Genomic DNA, 20,195 nt, shown 5'->3' on the forward strand with positions numbered 1-20,195 from the left:
TTCACATACCTTAACAGATCATGTAACCTTTTTACATTATATGATCAACTTTTTTGACAGTGTAGGGCCAGCACAGCTAATGGAATAATAGCCTGCAGGGTCCAGCTAAATGATATACGAATATAATCAACCTTTGTGATGACTATTCAAAAGTAATCCCTTTAGCTTTCAACTGCAACATATATTTCAACCAGGCAAAGCCATATGAAGAAAATCTCTCCAGACTCTGCTGATACAATATGGCCTTCATATCCCCACCGTGTGTTTGCTGCTCACAGTGAGTTTTAAATTTAAGGTAATGGCTACTGTATATTCATGTGAGCATAGAACAATACCTTTGATTTGTTGGAGAAATGTTACATTAGCTACCAAGGGCCCTATTCAGTAAACTTTGACACAACCCTTATATATGGTTTACTGCTTATTCTAAATGGAATATGCCTGATAAAAATGCTTTGCATGCCCAAATTGTACAAATTCATTAATCTCTATATTCATAAAACCTCCAAGTACAACTGCATCCATTCCAAGTGAACCTGGTCAGGACACATAGCTAAACATGTTGGCCCAATCCACTTTTTAAAAAGTATTGCATCGATTTTCATTTATCACAACAGAAAAAAAAAGTAGGAAGATCTACAAGTATGGGATGTGCATGGTGTTGGCAGTTATATTATTTGCTGCTGGATTTGCTTTTTTGCTACTCCACTACGTCATTCTACAGATTATATAACTGAAAACAGCTGCATGACCTTTAAAAATGCAAGTAATTTTTAAATTACAATAATGGGTTACGTTTCATCAGCTGTGTTATGCCAACGTAATAACCTAGCACACGCTGCCAAACCATGAGGAGGATATAAAGAATACGGTGAGATAGTCTTGCTTTTTCTCTCTCCCTTTTGTGACAAAAATACAGTTTTGGCTAATAGTGAGTCTGAATATGTGGAATTTATTGTATTAAAGGAAAACAGATGTCACTATATTGCTGTATGTTACTATTTTTGCATGTACAATAGAGTAAGAGTTCACTCACATTAACAGCAGTTGCAAATGTGGGTTTGTTTGCAAATATGTACCTAAATACATCTGAAAACATAATAGCACTGTTGCTGTCTTTTGTTTGAGGTGTTGTATTGCTGGATTTTATGCCACTTAAGCAATTTAGCTGTAGTGGAAATGTAGGAGAGGATATGGACTTTTCTCCTGTTTGTTCACTATGTCACTTCTTGAGCCCACAGAAATTAGGGCAACCTCAGCATCCTGCAGCAGGGAGTTCCACGGATGAGTTGGCAATGCACAAAGAACCTCTTCCTTTGTCTCCAAGCCCACCACCTGTGACTTTGAGTATATCCTACCTCATTCTTTTATTGGAAGAGGCAGTGAAAAATGGTTTCTGAGTCACCTTCTGCATACTACTCTCATTTTTACTTTTCTTGTCCTCTCCTCAAGTTATCGTCATTTTTTTTTCAAAGCAGTTTCAGCTCCCCCAAACAACAGTCTTCTTATGATTCTTCATCTGTTCATGGAGTTCTTCAGTGCAGATTTTGTTTAATAAATTCAAACAGCCTCTGAACAGTGCAAAACTTGGATTTGAATGCGTTCCCATTGCATGGGCATGCAAGCTCAGGAACATGGGTGTTGCCTCGTTTGTTTTCTTTATAATGTTTTGAGAAAGTAATGGCTAAAATTCCTGTCCTCTCTGGAGTTAGTGATCATTTTAGCTTCAGTCTTTGTAGGTGAGGCTTTCATTATTTTATATGACTTTTCACTAATTGTACTGTGTAAAGGACTAGCAGCTCTGTTTAGCTTTCTCCCAGGAGCAGGATGAAATAATGACATTTTTAGAAGTGTAACTATCTACATAGACACATGTAAACAGCAAGAACAGAGATGCCAATTCTAGCTACACTGAAAATTTGACTAGGCAACTTCAATTATATTTTGTCAACAGCAGTGATAATATGTCAGGAACATCTTATTATGATTAATTACATTTACATACTATTAATACATATTAATGTTTATTTCTGCATTTTGCACAACACACGAAGATAGAAGGAGAATGCTTGATGATGTGATCTGTGGTGGTATATGTGTATTGTCATTATGAATATGAGATGCTTTTATTGTTCCCATATAGCACTGGACAAACAAATGCCAGGAAAACATTTATGGCTCAGTGTTCCATCAGTTATCTTTGATATGCTTCGTATTTACTGGGAGGGTAGAACCGTTAATCAGACAACAATAACTCAGTGTCCAAGTGTGAAGGCAAAAGGCCAAAAGGTGCATGAGAAAAGCAATTTATGCTATAATTCCCCATCTGTCATGCGCACATCTCCACTGCTTTTTGCATGTGTCAGTGTATGTAAGATACACTGCTGTCAGAGACACACTTTAATGTGTTGTTTACTCACAAATACATATGTTATTCTACATACCTGGTCACATTTTGGGCTTGAGTCACCCACCACTTTTTCAACAATGAGCTTCCACTGGAAAAAGCAATAATTCTGCACTGGCCTGAAGCTGGGGTGCAGTGGGGTGTGTAGTTCAGACTCCCTGTTAGTACATCTGAACTGCGTGAGGCTCTCGGCTGCTTCACTGTGTTTGTGTTCTTAAGCCAACCTGAGAAGTTACAGACTTTGCAGCGCCATGAACAGAGCCTCTTTTGTTCAATTAGGTTTTATTAGATTGTTTTTAGACATGGTCTGCCAGTAAAGTAATTTCCATCTATATACTTTAGTTCTGGTTTCAGAAAATGTTACTTGGAATAACTGCATTGTTAAATACAGAGTTAACTGCTAATGTACATGTTGGCCTCATACAAAATGAGACTTCATCTGATAACTTACGCTATTTCTTAGATATTCTTCATAGGTCTACTTATCCTATTCTTACTTGCATACAACTATAGATGAAGTCCTAGTTAGCCATTATACTTAATAAAAGCCCATGATATGACGAAACGAATTTTATCTTGAGTGGTCTAGTAGTTCGCATCTGTGTCAGACATTGCACCAGCAGTAACACTGCTTTGAACAGTATTTTTCATCTCCACCAGAACTGGATCCATATATTTATTTTAGACATAAATTAAATCCATATGCCATGTAAGCGCCATTGGTATTGCCATGATTGAAAGACAGAGTTCAGTTTGAGGCATCACAGTGCGAAGGGGTAGTGACAAGTTGAGGACGATCCAGCCAAGGATTATGCAGACGTCAGAAAACATGAGCGCCTTTGAGATACTGAAGAGACTGTGTTTGCTTAGCCAAGAAAGAGAAGATTAGGGGAAGGAAAAGAGTCTCTCAAGCTATAAAGAGTTATTATAAAAGAGGATGGTGTTCTTTTCCTCTTCATGTCTATCAAAGGTAGAACAATAAAAAAAACCACAGCTTGATTAGCAACAAATATTTATCTTAAGTATTAGGGGAAAAACTGAGCTATAGGATTATGAAGCACTGGAACCGCTAAATTAGGGATGTGGTAAAATGGCCTTCATCAGAAGCCTTTGAGAATAGATTTGATAAATAGATGTCAAGGATGGACTAGATATATGTGCACTTTCTTCGTTTGAGGAGGCAAACCAGATCAGTAGTTCCCAAAATAGAAAGCAATCCCCCAGGGATTTTGTAACTAGGCGGGGAGTCGCTGGGAACAGAGCGGAAAGTGCAGCTCAGAGGTGGGAGTTTGGCGTGGAAATGGAGCAAGGAAGGAACAAGGCTGAGCATCACCCATCACAGGAGCAAAGGGCGCGTGTGGCTGCCAAAAGCTCTGCAGTTAAGCCATTGCCTCCCAGCCACCTGTTATTTTGGTCACGTCCCATTAGGAGAACCCCACTGAGGGATGGCAGTTTTACTTATCCAACCTCCTCAGCCTGCTCGTGTTTTCTGCACTGCTCACTCCTTCCCCTGGATGGTCTCCTTACCGCCTGCTATCTTTCAGTGCTGTCTTTGCCATCATCTTCTCCCAAATGCATCTTCCTTGTTGGGTCCACAGCTGGTCTCACCTGGACCTATCCTCCAAAACCAGCCTGGTTGAGAACTGCCACACAGGGGTGCAAGAAACAAGAATAGAAATCCCTATGAGTTCTGTATTTCTGTATCTTATGTGGCTCACCTCTGTGTTGTCTTAAGAGTTCCTTCTCTTGTTACTTTTTACTGTATTACATGTTTTTCAAATAAAACAACTAGTTTTTTTAACTGTTAATAAGAATGTTGTAAGCCTAAAGCATTAACACTTTTTTTTTTTTTTTTTTTTTTAATAACAGAACTTGATAAAGAAGCAAGTGCTTCAAAACCCCTGTGATCTTCTTCCAAAGACACCAGTTCTAGATCCTTTCTGGTACAGTATTTGCTCTTAATCCATAGACTATATACCAGTATGCAGATTTTTGCAAAATGTCATTGTTATCAAAATTTAACTTGATTGTGACAGGCAATTGTACATTATCTCTGTTTTACTTTGTCCAAATGAAAATATTTTTCCTGTTCATAAATGAACAAAATTACACTTTCTTCAGATTTTTAGCTTGTTTTGCCAGCTTTAGAATTTAATTGCCTTTGATCATGTAATTACTTTTAATTTACAGAAATAACCCTTTGAGACAGAAACAAATCTGTTAACCCGGTGCTGAACCCAAATATAAAATACGTAGCTATCAAAGTGTATATAGAAACTTAAAACATTTACTATTGGTTATTTGCTGTTTTTCATTATAGAGAATGCCTGCTTACTGACAGAGAAGCTGACAGATGTATAATGAGTACAGGAAGATCTTTGAAGAGTCATGCAACAAATTAGCAGTTTCGGTAGGAATTTTGTCATTTAAATGGGAGCACAGTGTTGCAGTATAAATATCGGAGAACTTTAAGTTCTTTTATGACTGAAGTGTGACTTCGAAGTGTATTACACATTTTTATAAAAAATAGCTGGTGTCATTGAAATAAATACAAAAGAGTAATATAGAATAGAAAGTCTGCACTTTGTGCCCCTGATGCTTATTGTCTTCCAAAGTGTTGAGATCCTCCTATTCAGGTATTAAACATCCTTTATGCCTACTGAATGGGAATCCAAGATGCTCTATACCTTGTAAGATCAGGCTCTAAATGTGTCTGGAGAGTTTTCTTTAAATCCCAGATTATTGTCCCTTTCAGAAAAAAATAAACTACAAGCTTGATGCCTTATTTGTAGGGCTATCGGTGATTTTAGTACCTGTGCTTAACAGTTGTGGTTCAACTGTAACTTGGATAGAATAGATCCAGCCTGCAGGGCACACTATGGTGCAATTTTGATCTAATCTATAACACAGGTTGGGCCCAAAACAAAACTAATTTTGTTTAAAATCTGGTTGAACACGCTCATGAAACTGTTGCAAGCCTGTACAATCAAGGCATTTGAAATGCCATTGACTGTCCCAAGTGCAACATCAATCTATAGGCACAGCTGAAACAACTATATCTAACAATAAAAGTGCATCTGGTAGAATACCTGTATGTCACATTTTCAAAACTGAACCCAGAATTCCCCTTTTAGCAAAGTCTGTGTTCATTCACACAATCAGATAAACTAAAATTCTGCTTAGATTCTTTGTGATAAATAATGTAAAGCACTGATTTTGGAGTGACTTGTGTGGCCGTCACAGTCCTCAGAAGGCATTTTCCAGCTACCATCACTGCCGGCCTGAAGAAGAGTTAAAGAACAGAAGATGGCAGTTATTACTTTGCAGAATATATGTAGAAGCAGGATTTGGAACCTTTTTATCATTTCACACATTAGAAAACATGTTCTTTCAAACTACATAAACAAAGCTCGATGAATCCCAGTAATCAACCATTCCTTTCTTTAAGCGGAGATTTGCAAATTCAGAGTTTGAAGTAAGGTCCATTAGACCCGTCATCAGTTTTTGTGACAGTCTTTGAACAAGCAATTTCTTTTGCCATAATAATAATTCAATTCACTGGTTTTCTTCAGCATTGCAGTTTGAGTAACTGGTTGACATGTGACAACAGGATTTCTCCCTGTTAAGACATGGTAAAAGTGTATCATTAACTAGCTCTTATTTGACCATTTTTGATGAAGATGCTGTGTGCATGCAATGTAAACACAAATACCTCTATAATTTTATTCTTTTACTTAGAGGTCTTTATTGTCTGAACACCAAACTTATTACAACAATGTTCATTTAGAATGTTTTTACAAAGCTGAAAAGTTATATAACAATCTTCCTACCTACAATTATGCACACATACAAGCATGCAAATCTCTTTACGGAGTGTTAAAAAGAGGTAAACAGTTTATGAAAACAAGGAAGGGAAACAGGACCATGAATTAAGTATAAACAATAACAGTGTCCAGTCTACCCCTGATATTTTAATATTATTAATATGAAATATGAAAAACATAGTTAAAATAGCACAACTTTGCAAATAACATCTGAAAATCCCATTAATCTGCAAACTCATCTAATCTTGATAAGGATAGCAGGACTGCTTTGTAAGACCTTGCTATTTTTAGATATTACTAATTTGTTTTATCAGAATACTGTCAAAAGAAAATATTTGAATTTATCTTTCATAGTAAAGAAATATATATAAAAAATAAACCTATCAGACATTCCAGTAAATATGATTATCAGTTTTTCAAGGACAAGTTTCTAAATTCTTAAGTATTTTGAGCCTCACATATGTTTCTGTGGCAAGTGAACATGTCCCAGAAGTTATTATGTGGTTATATTAAATAGCATCCATGATCATCACTATTTTTTGCCAATCTGCACTCATTACTAAGTGATAACTTTTGTATGCTTGTGAAAAAATGGTCACAAGTTAATCCTCTAGAGTATTAGCACTCCCATACTTTTAAACTATACTTTTAAGCCGTAAAGCTTTTAATAAAAATAAGGGGACTACTATCATCCTATAATAATGGAAGTGAAAGTTGTGTTCCTTAGAGTCAGGAAGCTCTGGGAGAAAATTATTTTTATTGAGCTAAATGTAGCTGCTTCTGATCCCAGTAATAATTTGTCTGATGAGTAACTACCTCTCTGACAGGATGCAGGCATTGTTCTGTTCCTTGCAAACGTTTTCAGTGAGAAAACAAAGGCTCTGCTTTTCCTTTCAAATTAATGGGGCAAGGAGGTTGAGCAGAATGTTGTTCCATACATTATACTTCAGACAGGAACCTGGAATAAACTGCTCTTGGAAGGAGTCAGCTTCATGGGTGATGACCAGACCTCATTGTAATGCCTCCCATCATCCAGCCAAAAGCACAGTGCTCCCTGGTACTTGGCTGCAGTATCAATTCGGTATTGCTTTAGAAGAAAAATCACCATTTACTGAATCACAGAATCACAGAATGTTAGGGATTGGAAGGGACCACAAAAGATCATCTAGTGCAATCCCACTGCCAGAGCAGGAACACTTAGATGAGGTTACACAGGAATGTGTCCAGGCAGGTTTTGAATGTCTCCAGAGAAGGACACTCCATAACCCCCATGGGCAGCCTGTTCTAGTTTCTTCTCAAATTTAAGTGGAACCTCTTGTGTTCCAGTTTGTACCCATTATCTCTTGTCTTACCATTGGTTGTCACCAAGAAGAGCCTGGCTCCATCCTCGTGACACTCACCCTTTATATATTTATAAACATTAATGAGGTCACCTCTCAGTCTCCTCCAAACTAAAGAGACCCAGCTCCCTCAGCCTTTCCTCATAAGGGAGATGCTCCACTCCCTTAATCATCTTTGTTGCCCTACGCTGGACCCTCTCCAGCAGTTCCCTGTCCTTCTTGAATGAGGGGCCCAGAACTGGACACAATATTCCAGGTGTGGTATTACCAGGGCAGAGTAGAGGGGAAGGAGGACCTCTCTCGATCTACTAACCACCCCGCTTCTAATACACCCCAGGATGCCATTGGCCTTCCTGGCCACAAGGGCACAGTGCTGGCTCATGGTCATCCTGCTGTCCACCAGGACCCCCAGGTCCCTTTCCCCTATGCTGCTCTCTAATAGGTCATTCCCCAACTTATACTGGAACCTGGGATTGTTCCTACCCAGATGCAATACTCTACACTTTCCCTTGTTATATTTCATGCAATTTTTCCCCACCCAGCTCTCCAGCGTTTCCAGGTCTCGCTGGATGGCAGCACAGCCTTCTGGCGTGTGAGCCACTCCTTCCAGCTTGGTGTCATCAGCAAACTTGCTGACAGTGCACTCTATTCCCTCATCCAAATCATTGATTAATATATTGAATAATACTGGTCTCAGTACCAACTCTTGAGCACTCCACTAGATACTGCCCACTAGCACTCCAACTGGACTCTGCCTCATTGACCACGAATCTCTGGCTTCTTTCCTTCAGCCAGTTCACAGTCTTCCTCACTACCTGATCATTCAGACCACACTTCCTCAGTTTAGCTGTAAGGATGCTGTGGGAGACTGTGTCAGATGCTTTACTGAAATCAAGATAGACTGCATCTACTGCTCTACCATCATCTACCCACCTGGTTATGTCCTCATAAAAGGCTATGAGGTTGATCAAGCACGACTTCCCCTTGGTGAAGCCATGTTGACTGTCCCTAATCACCCTTTTATCCTTGATATGCATTGAGATGGCACCAAGGATAAGTTGTTCCATCACTTTCCCAGGGATAGAGGTGAGGCTGACCGGTCTACAGTTACCCAGGTCCTCCTTCTTGCCCTTTTTGAAGACTGGAGCGACATTTGCTTTCCTCCAGCCCTCAGGCACCTCTCCTGTTTCCCAAGACTTGGCAAAGATGATGGAGAGTGGTCCAGCAATGACCTCAGCCAGCTCCCTCAACACCTGTGGGTGCATCCCATCTGGATCCATGGATTTATGGATGTCCAGATTGCTTAATTGCTCCCTAACCCAGTCCTCATCAACCAAGGCAAACTCCTCCATTGTCCTGACTTCCTCTGGGACCTCAGGGGTACAGGGCTCCTCAGGACAGCCTCCAGCAGAGTAGACAGAGACAAAGAAGGCATTCAGTAACTCTGCCTTCTCTGTATCTTCTATCACCAAGGCACCCACCCCATGCATCAGTGGGCCTACATTGCCTCTGGTGCTAGTTTTATCTGCCCCGTATTTGAAAAGGCTCTTTCTGTTGTCCTTGACCCCTCTCACCAGGTTTAATTCTAAGGAGGCCTAAGCTTTCCTAGTTGCCTCCCTATATCCACTGACAACGGCCTTATATTCTTCCCAAGTGGCCAGCCCCTCCTTCCATGATCTATAAACTCTCCTCTTCCACTTGAGCTTACTCGGCAGTTCCGTGTTTAACCACGCAGGTCTCCTGGCTCCCTTCCTTGACTTCCTACGTGTCAGGATGCTCTGATCTTGAGCTTGGTAGAAGCAGTCCCTGAAAGCTAACCATCTTGGGCCCCTTTACCTTCAAGCAGCCTTGCCCATGGGATTTCCCCTAGCAATTGTTTGAAAAGGCCAAGTTTGCCCTGCTGAAGTGCAGGGTTGCAATTCTGCTTGCTATTCTGTTACTGCCACAGGAGATCCTGAACTCCACCATTTCATGGTTGCTGCAGCCAAGGCAGCCCTCAACCTTTACTGCTTCAACCAGACCCTCCTTGTTAGTGAGGATGAGGTCCAGCAGTGTTCCTCTCCTAGTTGGCTCCTCCACCGTTTGCATCAGAAAGTTATCATCAATGCACTGGAGGAACCTCGTGGACTGTGGCTGGCTGGCTGAATGGTCCTTCCAGCAAACATCAGGGAAGTTAAAATCCCCCATGACAACCAGGGCCTGTGACTCTGAGGCCTGTAGAAGGGCCTCATCTACTTCCTCAAACCTGATCTGGTGGCCTATAATAGACGCCCACAACAGTGTCACCCCTGCCAGCCTGCGCCTTAATTCTCACCCATAGACTCTCAACTCGCTCCTCATCCATACCTGGACAGTATTCAATACATTGTAGTTGCTCTCTCATGTAAAGAGCAACTCTACCACCTCGCCTGGCTGGCCTGTCTTTCCTGAGAAGGACACAGCCATCCATGACCACATTCCAGTCATGTGAGCTGTCCCACCATGTCTCTGTAATTACCACCAGAGTTACCAATGCTTCTTCTAACATCGCTTTCCTTAGTCTTGTTTGTAAGATTTGCTGAGATCACAGCTCAAATTACTATAATGGAACTATTGTCCTTTGTCTTTTTATGTGAGAGGTGCTCTAATTTCTTTAAAGAGCTCCTCATATGGAACAGAATCATTCTCTACTCTGCCTTGTTCATTGTCATTGCAATCCTTCCACCAAGTTTTTTGAGGAAGCCTCCCATCCCCTGACCCTTAAGACTTTGCAATCACAAAGGAGGGCTCATGGGAGAGTATGAATCGCAGTTGCAAGTTTTTCCATGCTCTGAGAAGTTGTAGGCATAGTTGACTTGAATGAAGTTAAGAAAGCAGGTAAATCCATTTAGCCTATAATGCCAGCTGTCTGTTTCGAAACAAAGACTTGTCAAACATATTATAGCGGTTGAATCTCTGAATAGTTCTGAAATGTAAAATTGATGTCTCTAAAATCTACATCTTGTGGGTGCCTAAGGTATGTGAGACTGGCAATTAAGAGTGCTTTTTTAATAGGATTTTCATAGGTGTCACTGTGGAGGTATCAGATGGTATTGACTAAGGATTCATAGCAGAGGGGAAGGTTGTACCTCAGAAAAGATTCTGTTCATAATTATTAAAAGCATGTTTTCTGACCATTAATAGGGTATATCTTGTTAATTATAATTATGTTAAGGTATTTCACCATTTACCTGTGAAGCCATTTAGAAAATTAATGTTTGAGTCACAGAAGGGTCATTGCCATTCTGGAAGGAATCCATTCATTTCTAAATAGGCCATCCAAATATAGACTTAAGAAATACACTATATGTAAATACCTGGAAAGAGATGGAATAAATAATATTAATTATAGGTATTACTAAAGCCACAGTTTAGTTTCCTGCTAGGAAAAAGTAAAGCGTAACTGGAAGAAACAAGAATATACATGTAAAAATGCAAGACATAGGTTGAAGTCTTAAGTAGTTATGTGAAATTCAGCTGTTACACAAGGTGAGAACTCATCAGCCTTCAGAAGTGGTGTACATCACAGACCTTGTCCTGAGATTCAGTCTCATATTTCTGAAGACAGCTCCTACAAAGAAGAGAATGAGGACAATTTATTTTTTTCAAAACTGTGCCTTGTTTGACAGCATAACTTCATAGTATCTCTGTATTTGCCACACTTGTACCTACAAGTAGATAGAAACGTATGTGCTGTCTTTGAAGATAAACAAATAAACATGTTAATGAATATTTCCATGTGTGAGTTTTCTTTTGACACAGGCAAAGTGCTGGAGTGATGCTGAGCATGAAGGAGCCCAGCAGCTATGATGGTAAAGCACATCGCCGGAAGTTTAATCTTTGGAGATAAACTTCTCTTTCTAAAGATTTAAGCTTTATTTTTTAAAATTAGAAAATAAAAGTTTAGAGTGGCTGTTGGTCAAGTGGGCGCTCATTTCATTTAGAAGAGAAAAAGGTGTGAGTATGCCTTTAATTGAAAGCTAGCTGTTTAATCTTCACTGAGCTGTGGGATGGACAAAATGAGTCCCGTATTCATACCCACTTGCTGCTGTGCTGCTTTGGAGGAATTAATCTCAATAGGTGAGAATGCAATTTAATAACTAAAATCCCCTGTCCCTGCTGAATTTGTAGGCTTGTTTTACCAAGGTTAACCATGAAGTTACGTGTTTGCTTCATTACCACATAAAGGCAGAAGACTTTGCAACAAGAGCAGTTTTCAAGCACAGGCAAATTGGGGTTGGTCTGAAGTGCTGGCGATGGTCCTACCTGTCCCTGGGAGCTGAGGGCATGCAGCCCCAGAAGAATTGCTCAGGTCTTTGTTGGATCACAGAGAAGGGGAAACAAAATCTCAGGTTGTCCCAACAGCTACCGGTTCTGCAGATCAGTTCTGTAGCTTGGCCACCTGCTTTACTGGTAGACAGAAAACCAGTGGACAGCAGATTTTCAGCAGCACATGGAAGAGCTAGGGACTGGGAACTTGAGTGTCATAGGAGGAACATCTGGCAACTGCAATAGCTCCTGGCTCCCACTTAGCTCTGAACCCAGCTAGGACTGAGATCTACCCCAAACAGACCGATGAGAGGTAAGCCTTGTCTCTGACAGACAGCTTCCTTCAACACCAGCTTTTGTAACTGGCGTAAAAGGAGATTGTAGCATGGAGGGTGTTGGTCTCTTCTCCCAAGTAGCAAGTGATAGGACAAGAGGAAATGGCCTCAGGTTGTGCCAGGGAAGGTTTAGATTGGATATTAGGAAAAAATTATTAATGGAAAGAGTTGTCAGGCATTGGAACAGGCTGCCCAGGGTGTCGGGTGAGTTACCATCCCTGGTGGTGTTAAAGACATGTAGATGACGTTCTTAGGGACATGGTTTAGTGCCAGAGTTAGGTTAATGGTTGAACTTGATGATCTTGAGGGTTTCTTCCAACCAAAATTATTCTATTATTTGTGAAATACTTATCAATATATTGGGTATATAACCTTTGAAAGGTTGCTACCTACTGGACTGAGCTATTCTATCCCTGGCAGCATTGCTTCCTGGTCTTCCCAGATGTTTTCAGAAACACTGCCCTTTCTGGCCACAAGTTCACCATTTGTAGTTGAAGTGGCTTGAATCTGGACTTAACCACAGCAGTGCTTCTAGAAACATTTTCAGAGAGTTCTTCCTGAAGCACAGTGATCACTGTTACTTTTTCCTGTTCTCTTTCACGAGAGTTGTCTGCCTCTCGGCTCCTCAGCATCAGTTGGCTGAGAAAATTAGACACTCCCTTTCCATGTGAGTACCAGAAAATCAGTTTCCCTGGCATTGCTGTCTGCTATCTCAGCAGACCAGGCTCATGCCAGGCTCAGAGTACAGATTAAAACAAAATTTATTTATGATAAGGGAAGTTCAGGATTACATGGATTCTGTCTCCAGGCCCGGCTCTCTCACAGCAGCCTCTTTAACTTTTACATTCTGAATTGCAATGAGCTTTCACGTCTGCTGAGCCCCGATACTCTCAGAGGAGCTCTTTGATATTAGAATATTTTGATGAATTAGAGCCTTTGCTTTTATTATACTTTGCCTCTCTCAGCCTCTGTTCTGGGAGAGCGATATAACGGATGCATTCACATTTTGCTGTGCATGTGGCAGAAACGGCTAAACAACTGCTTGAGATGGGGACAGTTAAGCAGGAAAGGGGTGAGGATTTATAGCACTTTGAATCCTTCCTGTCACGCTGGAATCCAGCACTAAATGTACCGTGTTCGCGCGGGGAGCTGAGAGGAGTGCGTGTGTTCTTGCCAGCAGACATGGAGTAGATCATGTGCACAGGTGACACCCACATAGGCTTGTGGAGTGTAACTGCTCCTGTGCTGGCTGCATGGAGGCTCTAACAGCAGACAGCAGCTCCCTTATGTGGCAAATGCTTTTTCTTTGAAATTATGGCTTTAGGTCAGCCAAGCAGCTGCATACCCACCACACCACCAGTGCTTGGGGCTCTACATAAGCCAAACAACCAGCATTGGCGCTGCCTGCTCTGAGTAACTAAGGGGAAACACCATGAACAAGCCTTACTGATGTGCCTATAGGGGAAATTCTCGTTAGCCAGGGAGTTGATAGCGCTCGTGTAAAACCTGCCTGGACCAAGCCAGCTCCATCTCCTGAAACACAAACTTGTGGGCCAGCAAAGGTGACTAAGGCAGGGGGAGGAATGATGTCCAGGATCACTGTGAGTATTTTAAGTGCTATAGGAGCCAGTAAGATATTGGGACTAGGAATTGTCTTTGGGATAACTTGTGCATACCAGGCTTGGCACAGTCGTCAGGGACTCGGAGTGCTGTGCTGGCACAAGCTATGTGTAGGCACACGCCAAACTGCCTCAGAGCAGATGATGTTTAATCAGTGCTGCTGCTAGGGGTCACTTGTATGATCATGTTCTAGGGTTTTTTCCTCCTTCTTTCTCGTTAGAAAATTGTACACGTGCACAGAAGATTACTTTCTGAGACAATCTGTGCCAGAAAAGTTGGTAGTTTATGCAAACTAAATACAAAAGCAGACGGTGAAGGAGAGCAAAGTAAAAGACTAAAAAAACTAAACCAATATATTTTCAAAAAGTATGCTTGCCTTGGTCACCCCCTCTGTTTCTCCCAGATCCCACATCCCACTTGTAGGGAGCTGTAGTATTTCCATCAGTGAAACAATGCACTTTCCCTTGAAAGCTGCTGGGTTTAATCTCACCATCAAATGGTGTGATTCATTTCTGCAGTCCCTGTTGTACATTTCTTAATATTGGACATGAGTGAAATATATTTAGGACTGTGAGAGTGGCATTAACTATTTTTTCAAAGGAAAAGGATCCTGGAAATAGCATCTCCATAGCGGTCTTCATCAGCTGACAGAGCATGTGAAACCAGGGCCAGACTCCTGGGCTGCACATGATGAGCTTGTCATGGTATCAACTAAGTGAGACAGAAAGAAGCTTTCACACCTCTAAAATACAGTCAGTTCGGTTCGGCCAAATCCCAGGTGTAGTTCGGAGCATTTGGCCCAGCACGCAGCTGCCTGGAGATGGCCACATCTGGTAACAGCTGCAGCCCAGCAGAGGAGAGGGCCTATGCCTGCTGCAAGGCTGGGCTGGTGATGTTCCTGTCTGCATGAATTCATCCTCACAAGGTAGCAAAGATTTCATCTCCTTTCCTTTTCCTTTTGTAGTGCTATGGTGGCACCACAGAGCTGTATGAATGGACAGAAAGTTTCATATAATAGTTTAGGTTTTCTCTCATCTTCTATGAGACCAGCACATGTGCATAGTCTTCTTCAGACATGCTCATAGTATGCATTGTCTCAAATCATTGTGTAAGTCAGGAAGTCCTCCTGAAATCTCTGTTGAATGAAGACAGGCTCATGTCCTTCTACTTTTTCCTCTGGTTTCTGTGCCTTTGAAGTTTGTTTGGGATGTATGCTAAAGCTCGCTCTTGCAATAGCTTTCCTGTAATGCAAGCTGCAGTTTTCACATCATCTCTTGACTTCTCAAGCAAAGGCTTCAAAGCCTTCTGAGATATTGCAAGCCAAAGTAAAAATCTGCATGTGGTATCCCTGAATTATGTGTCTTCACACCTTTGCTTCCTGATTCTTGTACTAAGGCATTTTTAATTTCTACCTGTAAATCATCTTCGACACTTTTGAAACACAAGTGTTCATAATAGCTCTGTGAGCCAAAAAAAGTTCACTTCATAGCTTAAAGTGGTCCTACCATGTTTAGCTGTTCTTTTGCATTCATGCATAATGATCTCCCATTTGTGGAGAAAGTATTTTCCATGCTTTTTTCTGTTTTGCTATGACTGATTGCTTGGTCGGGAGCTTGATCATCTTTTTTCACCCTTTTCCACATGCAGCATTGCAGCATTAGAAAAAAAAAAAAAAAAAAAAAAAAACAAACAAACAAAAAGCTGTTGATCCAGAGCCAAAGTAGACGGATATTCACACCAGAACTGAGTTAGAATCTCACTCCCCAGCAGAAAGGCTTTGTGTTGAGACCTGAATACAAATTACAGTAAAACTGAGATTTTGAGCCTGCTGCATCCTTTCCCATTTACACTTTTGTCCCCACTTTTCCTTGTACTCATTTGTTTCTTTCTTCCCCTTCAGTCAGCATTTCCTTCTGTCTTCACGATTTTGATTAACATTGGGTTCTGCAGAAGCACATTGACCCACCCTTCACATCACCTGCCAAAAAGTTGATGTGTGCAGTTTCATGTTTATGAGGAACCAGTGTCTCTTTTTTCCAATATGAAAATGAATAAGTTATGTTTATATGTGTTTTAGTCTTGACTTCGCAACTGTTCTGCCCAGCTTTCAGGTGTCAGCAACCTTTGAGATAGCCAGATTTGCTCTGCATGGGATTTTGGTCCATCTACTTTGCTTTGTAGCCTTCCTTCCTTCCTTCTTAACCTTGCATGACTGTTGAATGAAAACTTGATAGTGGTGACAAGATGATGAGTTATTTCTAATTAAACTTTGCTGCAAACAGCTGATTTGTAGAAGTTACATTATGCCTTCAAGAAAAATGAATATACTTAAGCTTAGACTATCCCCGATCTCTTTAGCCTGCTGCTAAACGCCTGCCAAGCTCTGCCCTTCAGAAACCTTCATCTTCAGGCCTGGCTGTGGGGTATGCTAACAGATCTGTGTATCAGAGCAACCCAATCAGTTGTAAACCAGTAGTGCTTTTATCCAGTGTCATCCACAACTGCCTCCCCATTAATTCTCTCAGCCTGGAAGCACCCTGATGTCTCCTTAATAGGGGTTAGCATTATTTATAGCAATTTACAGGTGTGCTGCTAAAAGACCAAACTGTAAATCACCTCAAATGTTGTTCCATGATGAAGTGCCTCTACATTATTTAACAAATTGTCCCAACATGACTGAACGATGCACAATGGAAAAACTTGCCACGGAAATGTAATATTGAAAAGGCCACAATACTGTGTATTTAGTGTAGATTGGTAATTGCAATTGATATTCTTCTGGCAGTTTTGTACTCCAGGAGTATTTTCAGCTTCAGAAAAGCAAAATACTTCCAACCTGGGGGTGTCAGTGGGGCAATACAATGGCTGATACATATGACACTGTTATACAGCTGGCGTTGCAGAGGTATTTGGCACAAAAAAAGATTGGGCTGCATGTACATGGTTTAGTTACAGCTTACTGCCTAGAGTGTAAGGTGGCAACATTGTTGTTACAGTGTATGAAAGTGATACTGCCTCAGTAGAAAGAAGATTGAGATGCGATGAAATGCCATCCAAAAGTGCCCCCAGACACCTCAAAATAAAGAACTGCATGTACCAAGATGTTGGTCCATCGTATTTTGCCTTAATCTGAGCACAGCGTTTTCCCAGGTCGAGGAAAGGCTTGTAACTTTGAAATAGAAGAATGGTGAAGCAGCGCCTTCTTCCTAGGAAGCCTGGAGCTCTCAGACCAGGGGGCCAACACTGCCACATCTGATAGTATGTCCAGAAAGCTGTACCAGTAGTGTGCTTAAATATATTCCTCCCAGGACACTGGGAGTACGACGAGTCCAACAAAATACAAATTCACCTCAAACTACAGCAAGCAATGGTTTGTTTTCCCCAGCAGCAACACAGCAGTCCATTTTAAAGCTCAGCCTCACAGGTACTGCAGCAGGGAGGTGGAGTGGCCGTGGAACAGCAAAAGCTGACTTCCCTCAGATTTGTGTATTTTGGTTGGATTCTCTGATGTCAAATAAGGCACAAACTCCAAGTGATGATTTTCCTGAGGATGAAGCATTAATAAAACCTCTTGCCTGGAGTAGACTTTCTGGTACATGTGTCATTTTCTGCCTTTCTCCTTTAGTGGGACACACATGGGGTCTGTCCCCTCTGTTAGCTGCTTTACTGCACAAAATCTGTGGGTATATAAATGCAGTTAAGCCCTTTCCCTGTCTGTTACGTTTGTTTGAAGTGGGCTTAAAACAGCTTTAAAACCAGTTTTGAAGCCAGGAGGGGCACGGACAGAGGTACAAAGACACAGGGACCACCATGCAGAGCGTGGTCCCCCAGGCCTTCCTGAGGAAGCCAGGCTCCCATCTGTGACTGAGCCCCCTGAAGCAGGTGAGCCTGGGTACCTCCTTCACCCCTTCCTGCTCCCCAGACTGATCCTGTTGCAATGGTTCTCATCCTCCTAAGGCAGCAGCAGCCTGAATGCAGCTCTGCCATCTAAGCCTGGTTTTAATTAAGTGGATCCTCCTGCACACGGACACCTGCAAACACAAACAGCTCCATTTTCCATGTGGAAACAGATGCTTCATTTCTGTAGTAACATTTTAAGCATCCTCACCACTAGTTTTAGAAAGTCTTTGACTTCATGTTAAGAGAGCTCTGACTGATGTTAAGTTTTAACTGAGAAAACTCAAAAGGTTAAACTGAAAAAAAAAAAAAAGTTACTCCTTAAAAAGTAACAGAGGCATTGCCAGGGCTATTCACTCCTTATCTTCGCAAAAGACTCTTTAACTCGTAAATCTCCAAAACTGAATCCCTAGGAAGAAAGCACTAATGCCAACCCTCCACCCCTCCAGATCCCTTCTTCCTGCCTTTGTACTTCCAAATACACCTATGGATGTTTGCGGGCAAATTTTCTTGGGAGACTTCTTTACAGTTCCTCATCACTCACAAACTTCTCTGTTTTCCTCTGTTGTAAAGTGGGGTAGCAGCACATCCCTGCCTCCGCGGTTTGTTGTGGGCATCAGTATGCTAAATATCCTGAGACACTGATGCTACCAGACAGAGGGGCAAAAGCACTGAATTGCCATAGAGACCCAGAAAGAATTGTAATATTCTAGAAAAAAAAAAAATCCATTTTTGTAAAAAAACAGCCAGTCCACTGGGACATGGTGTTAAATATACTGTCACTCACCCCCTGAACAGTTTTCCCTTCCACACACTGCCACTGTTCTTGCAATGAGAGCCTGCAACATGTGTAAAATGGGACTATTGCAGCACACGCAAGCTTTGAAGTTTGGACCGTGTGTTTTCCATCACAGAGCACTGCTGTCTTGGCACTAGAAACCTCGTTAAGTGATGTGTTTTGCAAAAATAAATAAATAAAGGAGTGAATGAAAATGTCATATACATAAATATGCCACAATGAATTTAGTCTTTGGATCAAAGTGCTCAAAACGAGACAGCTTTGAAACAGAAAGGTAAGAATCAAAATTACGCATCCATGCTTATCAGCTCAGATGCCAGCTGTTTAACTGAGGCGCACATATCACGGCTGATTAAATGAAAACATTTAAACAGCTGTCTAAAAAAGTAAAACCTTCTCCCCATCTTCCCGGGGCTGCCTGGTACTCCATCCGCATGGGCTGCCCAGGGGAGCGGCCGCTCAGCTCCAGCATGTGCCTGCCCTGGAGCACACAGAGGCCACCGGGTGCTGGGCTGCTCTGGACTCACCCAAAGAATGAGCAATAAGATACTTGGCAAGGGTCCAGACCTCACCGAGTCCTGGTGCCGCTGACTCACAAACTTGCATCTAGGCAAGAGCCCATCGGCCGACTGGCTCTAATCCAGACTATTCAATAAGTTAAATGTAACGCTGGCTAATTCAGGGGGGAAAAGCGGCTCAGCAGGCTGAGGGGAGAGGCGCTGGCTTTCATATCCAAGCCAAATAGAGCTCGACCACCCCAGTGAGGAAGAGGCTTTCTAGAAGAGAAAAAGCTTTAGGTAAGTGGTGGGTGGTCTCTGGTGGCTGCACCCGTGCCAGTCTGCCAAACCAGCTGGGAACTCTTTTCCAGCCCTGAGGCGAGCACAACTGCTAATTCCCCTCCTCTTTTCCCCTTCCTCCCCAAAACTGTGGGCACAAATGAATTCCCTGTTTGGAGCATATCCTGTTCCCAGCCCATGACCAAGCATTGCCTGGAAGGGTGTTTATTTGCTTTGACCAGCAGAGCGGAGCTGGAGCCATCTGCGGTCAGGCTGGTGCTGTCCTGCTTTGTTTCCTGGTGCTGGTGTCACCCAGGAGGTGCTGACCTGCTATGCTAGCCTGGACTCTGGGGATGCTGCACTAGATGGCCTCCCAGGATGCCATCCCCTCAGCTATGCTGGGTGGATGGTGGTACTCTTCTTGTAGCATAGGTGTTGACACAAGCCCCAGTGTTAGGTTTTAATAGTGTCAGGGACAGCAGCAATTGTGCAAGCTGGGCTGCCTCAGCTGTCGCCTCTCTCTGAACATGGCCACTCCAGCCGTGGGAGGTGAGTGTTTCTCAGCCTTCCTGAGCAGACAGGGCATCAGCCTGGGCAGAGACACAGGAACCATGCATATCGTCCATCCACCACCACAGCCCGCTACTGACATCCACTTTGTATATGCCTGTCAATGTAAGCCGAAATGAATAGTGGTTTAAAATGTAGTCAGGTGGGAGGGTAACAGGGAACAGGCAGCCACCCCAGCCATCACTGGTGACCTGCAGCAATTAGCAAGGGGATCCCAGCTGGGCCTCCCCTGTGGCAATGCCTCTTCTCTGTAAGGAATGGCCAATGGGAAGGGTTTATGGGCATCTTCACGTAAGATATTTAAGCACAAGAAACTCAGGAGAGTTACGGATCAAGGCAC

The 20,195-nt window shown here is 42.2% G+C and overlaps 1 protein-coding gene across 4 annotated transcripts in view; it reads left to right on the forward strand.

Moving 5' to 3' along the window:
• The window catches only part of TTC29 (tetratricopeptide repeat domain 29), a 290,318-nt gene extending 278,997 nt beyond the window's left edge, over positions 1-11,321 (forward strand). For all 4 annotated transcript variants that reach the window (XM_065061915.1, XM_021284035.2, XM_065061916.1 and 1 more), the window contains 2 exons: positions 4,277-4,350; positions 4,728-11,321. In XM_065061915.1, the coding sequence (XP_064917987.1) occupies positions 4,277-4,314 (38 nt within the window). In that variant the 3' untranslated portion in view covers positions 4,315-4,350; positions 4,728-11,321. The remainder of the gene's footprint in view (positions 1-4,276; positions 4,351-4,727) is intronic.
• Positions 11,322-20,195: the final 8,874 nt, after the last annotated feature.

The sequence above is a fragment of the Columba livia genome, chromosome 4 (assembly GCF_036013475.1).
Source record: "Columba livia isolate bColLiv1 breed racing homer chromosome 4, bColLiv1.pat.W.v2, whole genome shotgun sequence".
NCBI classification, from domain to species: domain Eukaryota; kingdom Metazoa; phylum Chordata; class Aves; order Columbiformes; family Columbidae; genus Columba; species Columba livia.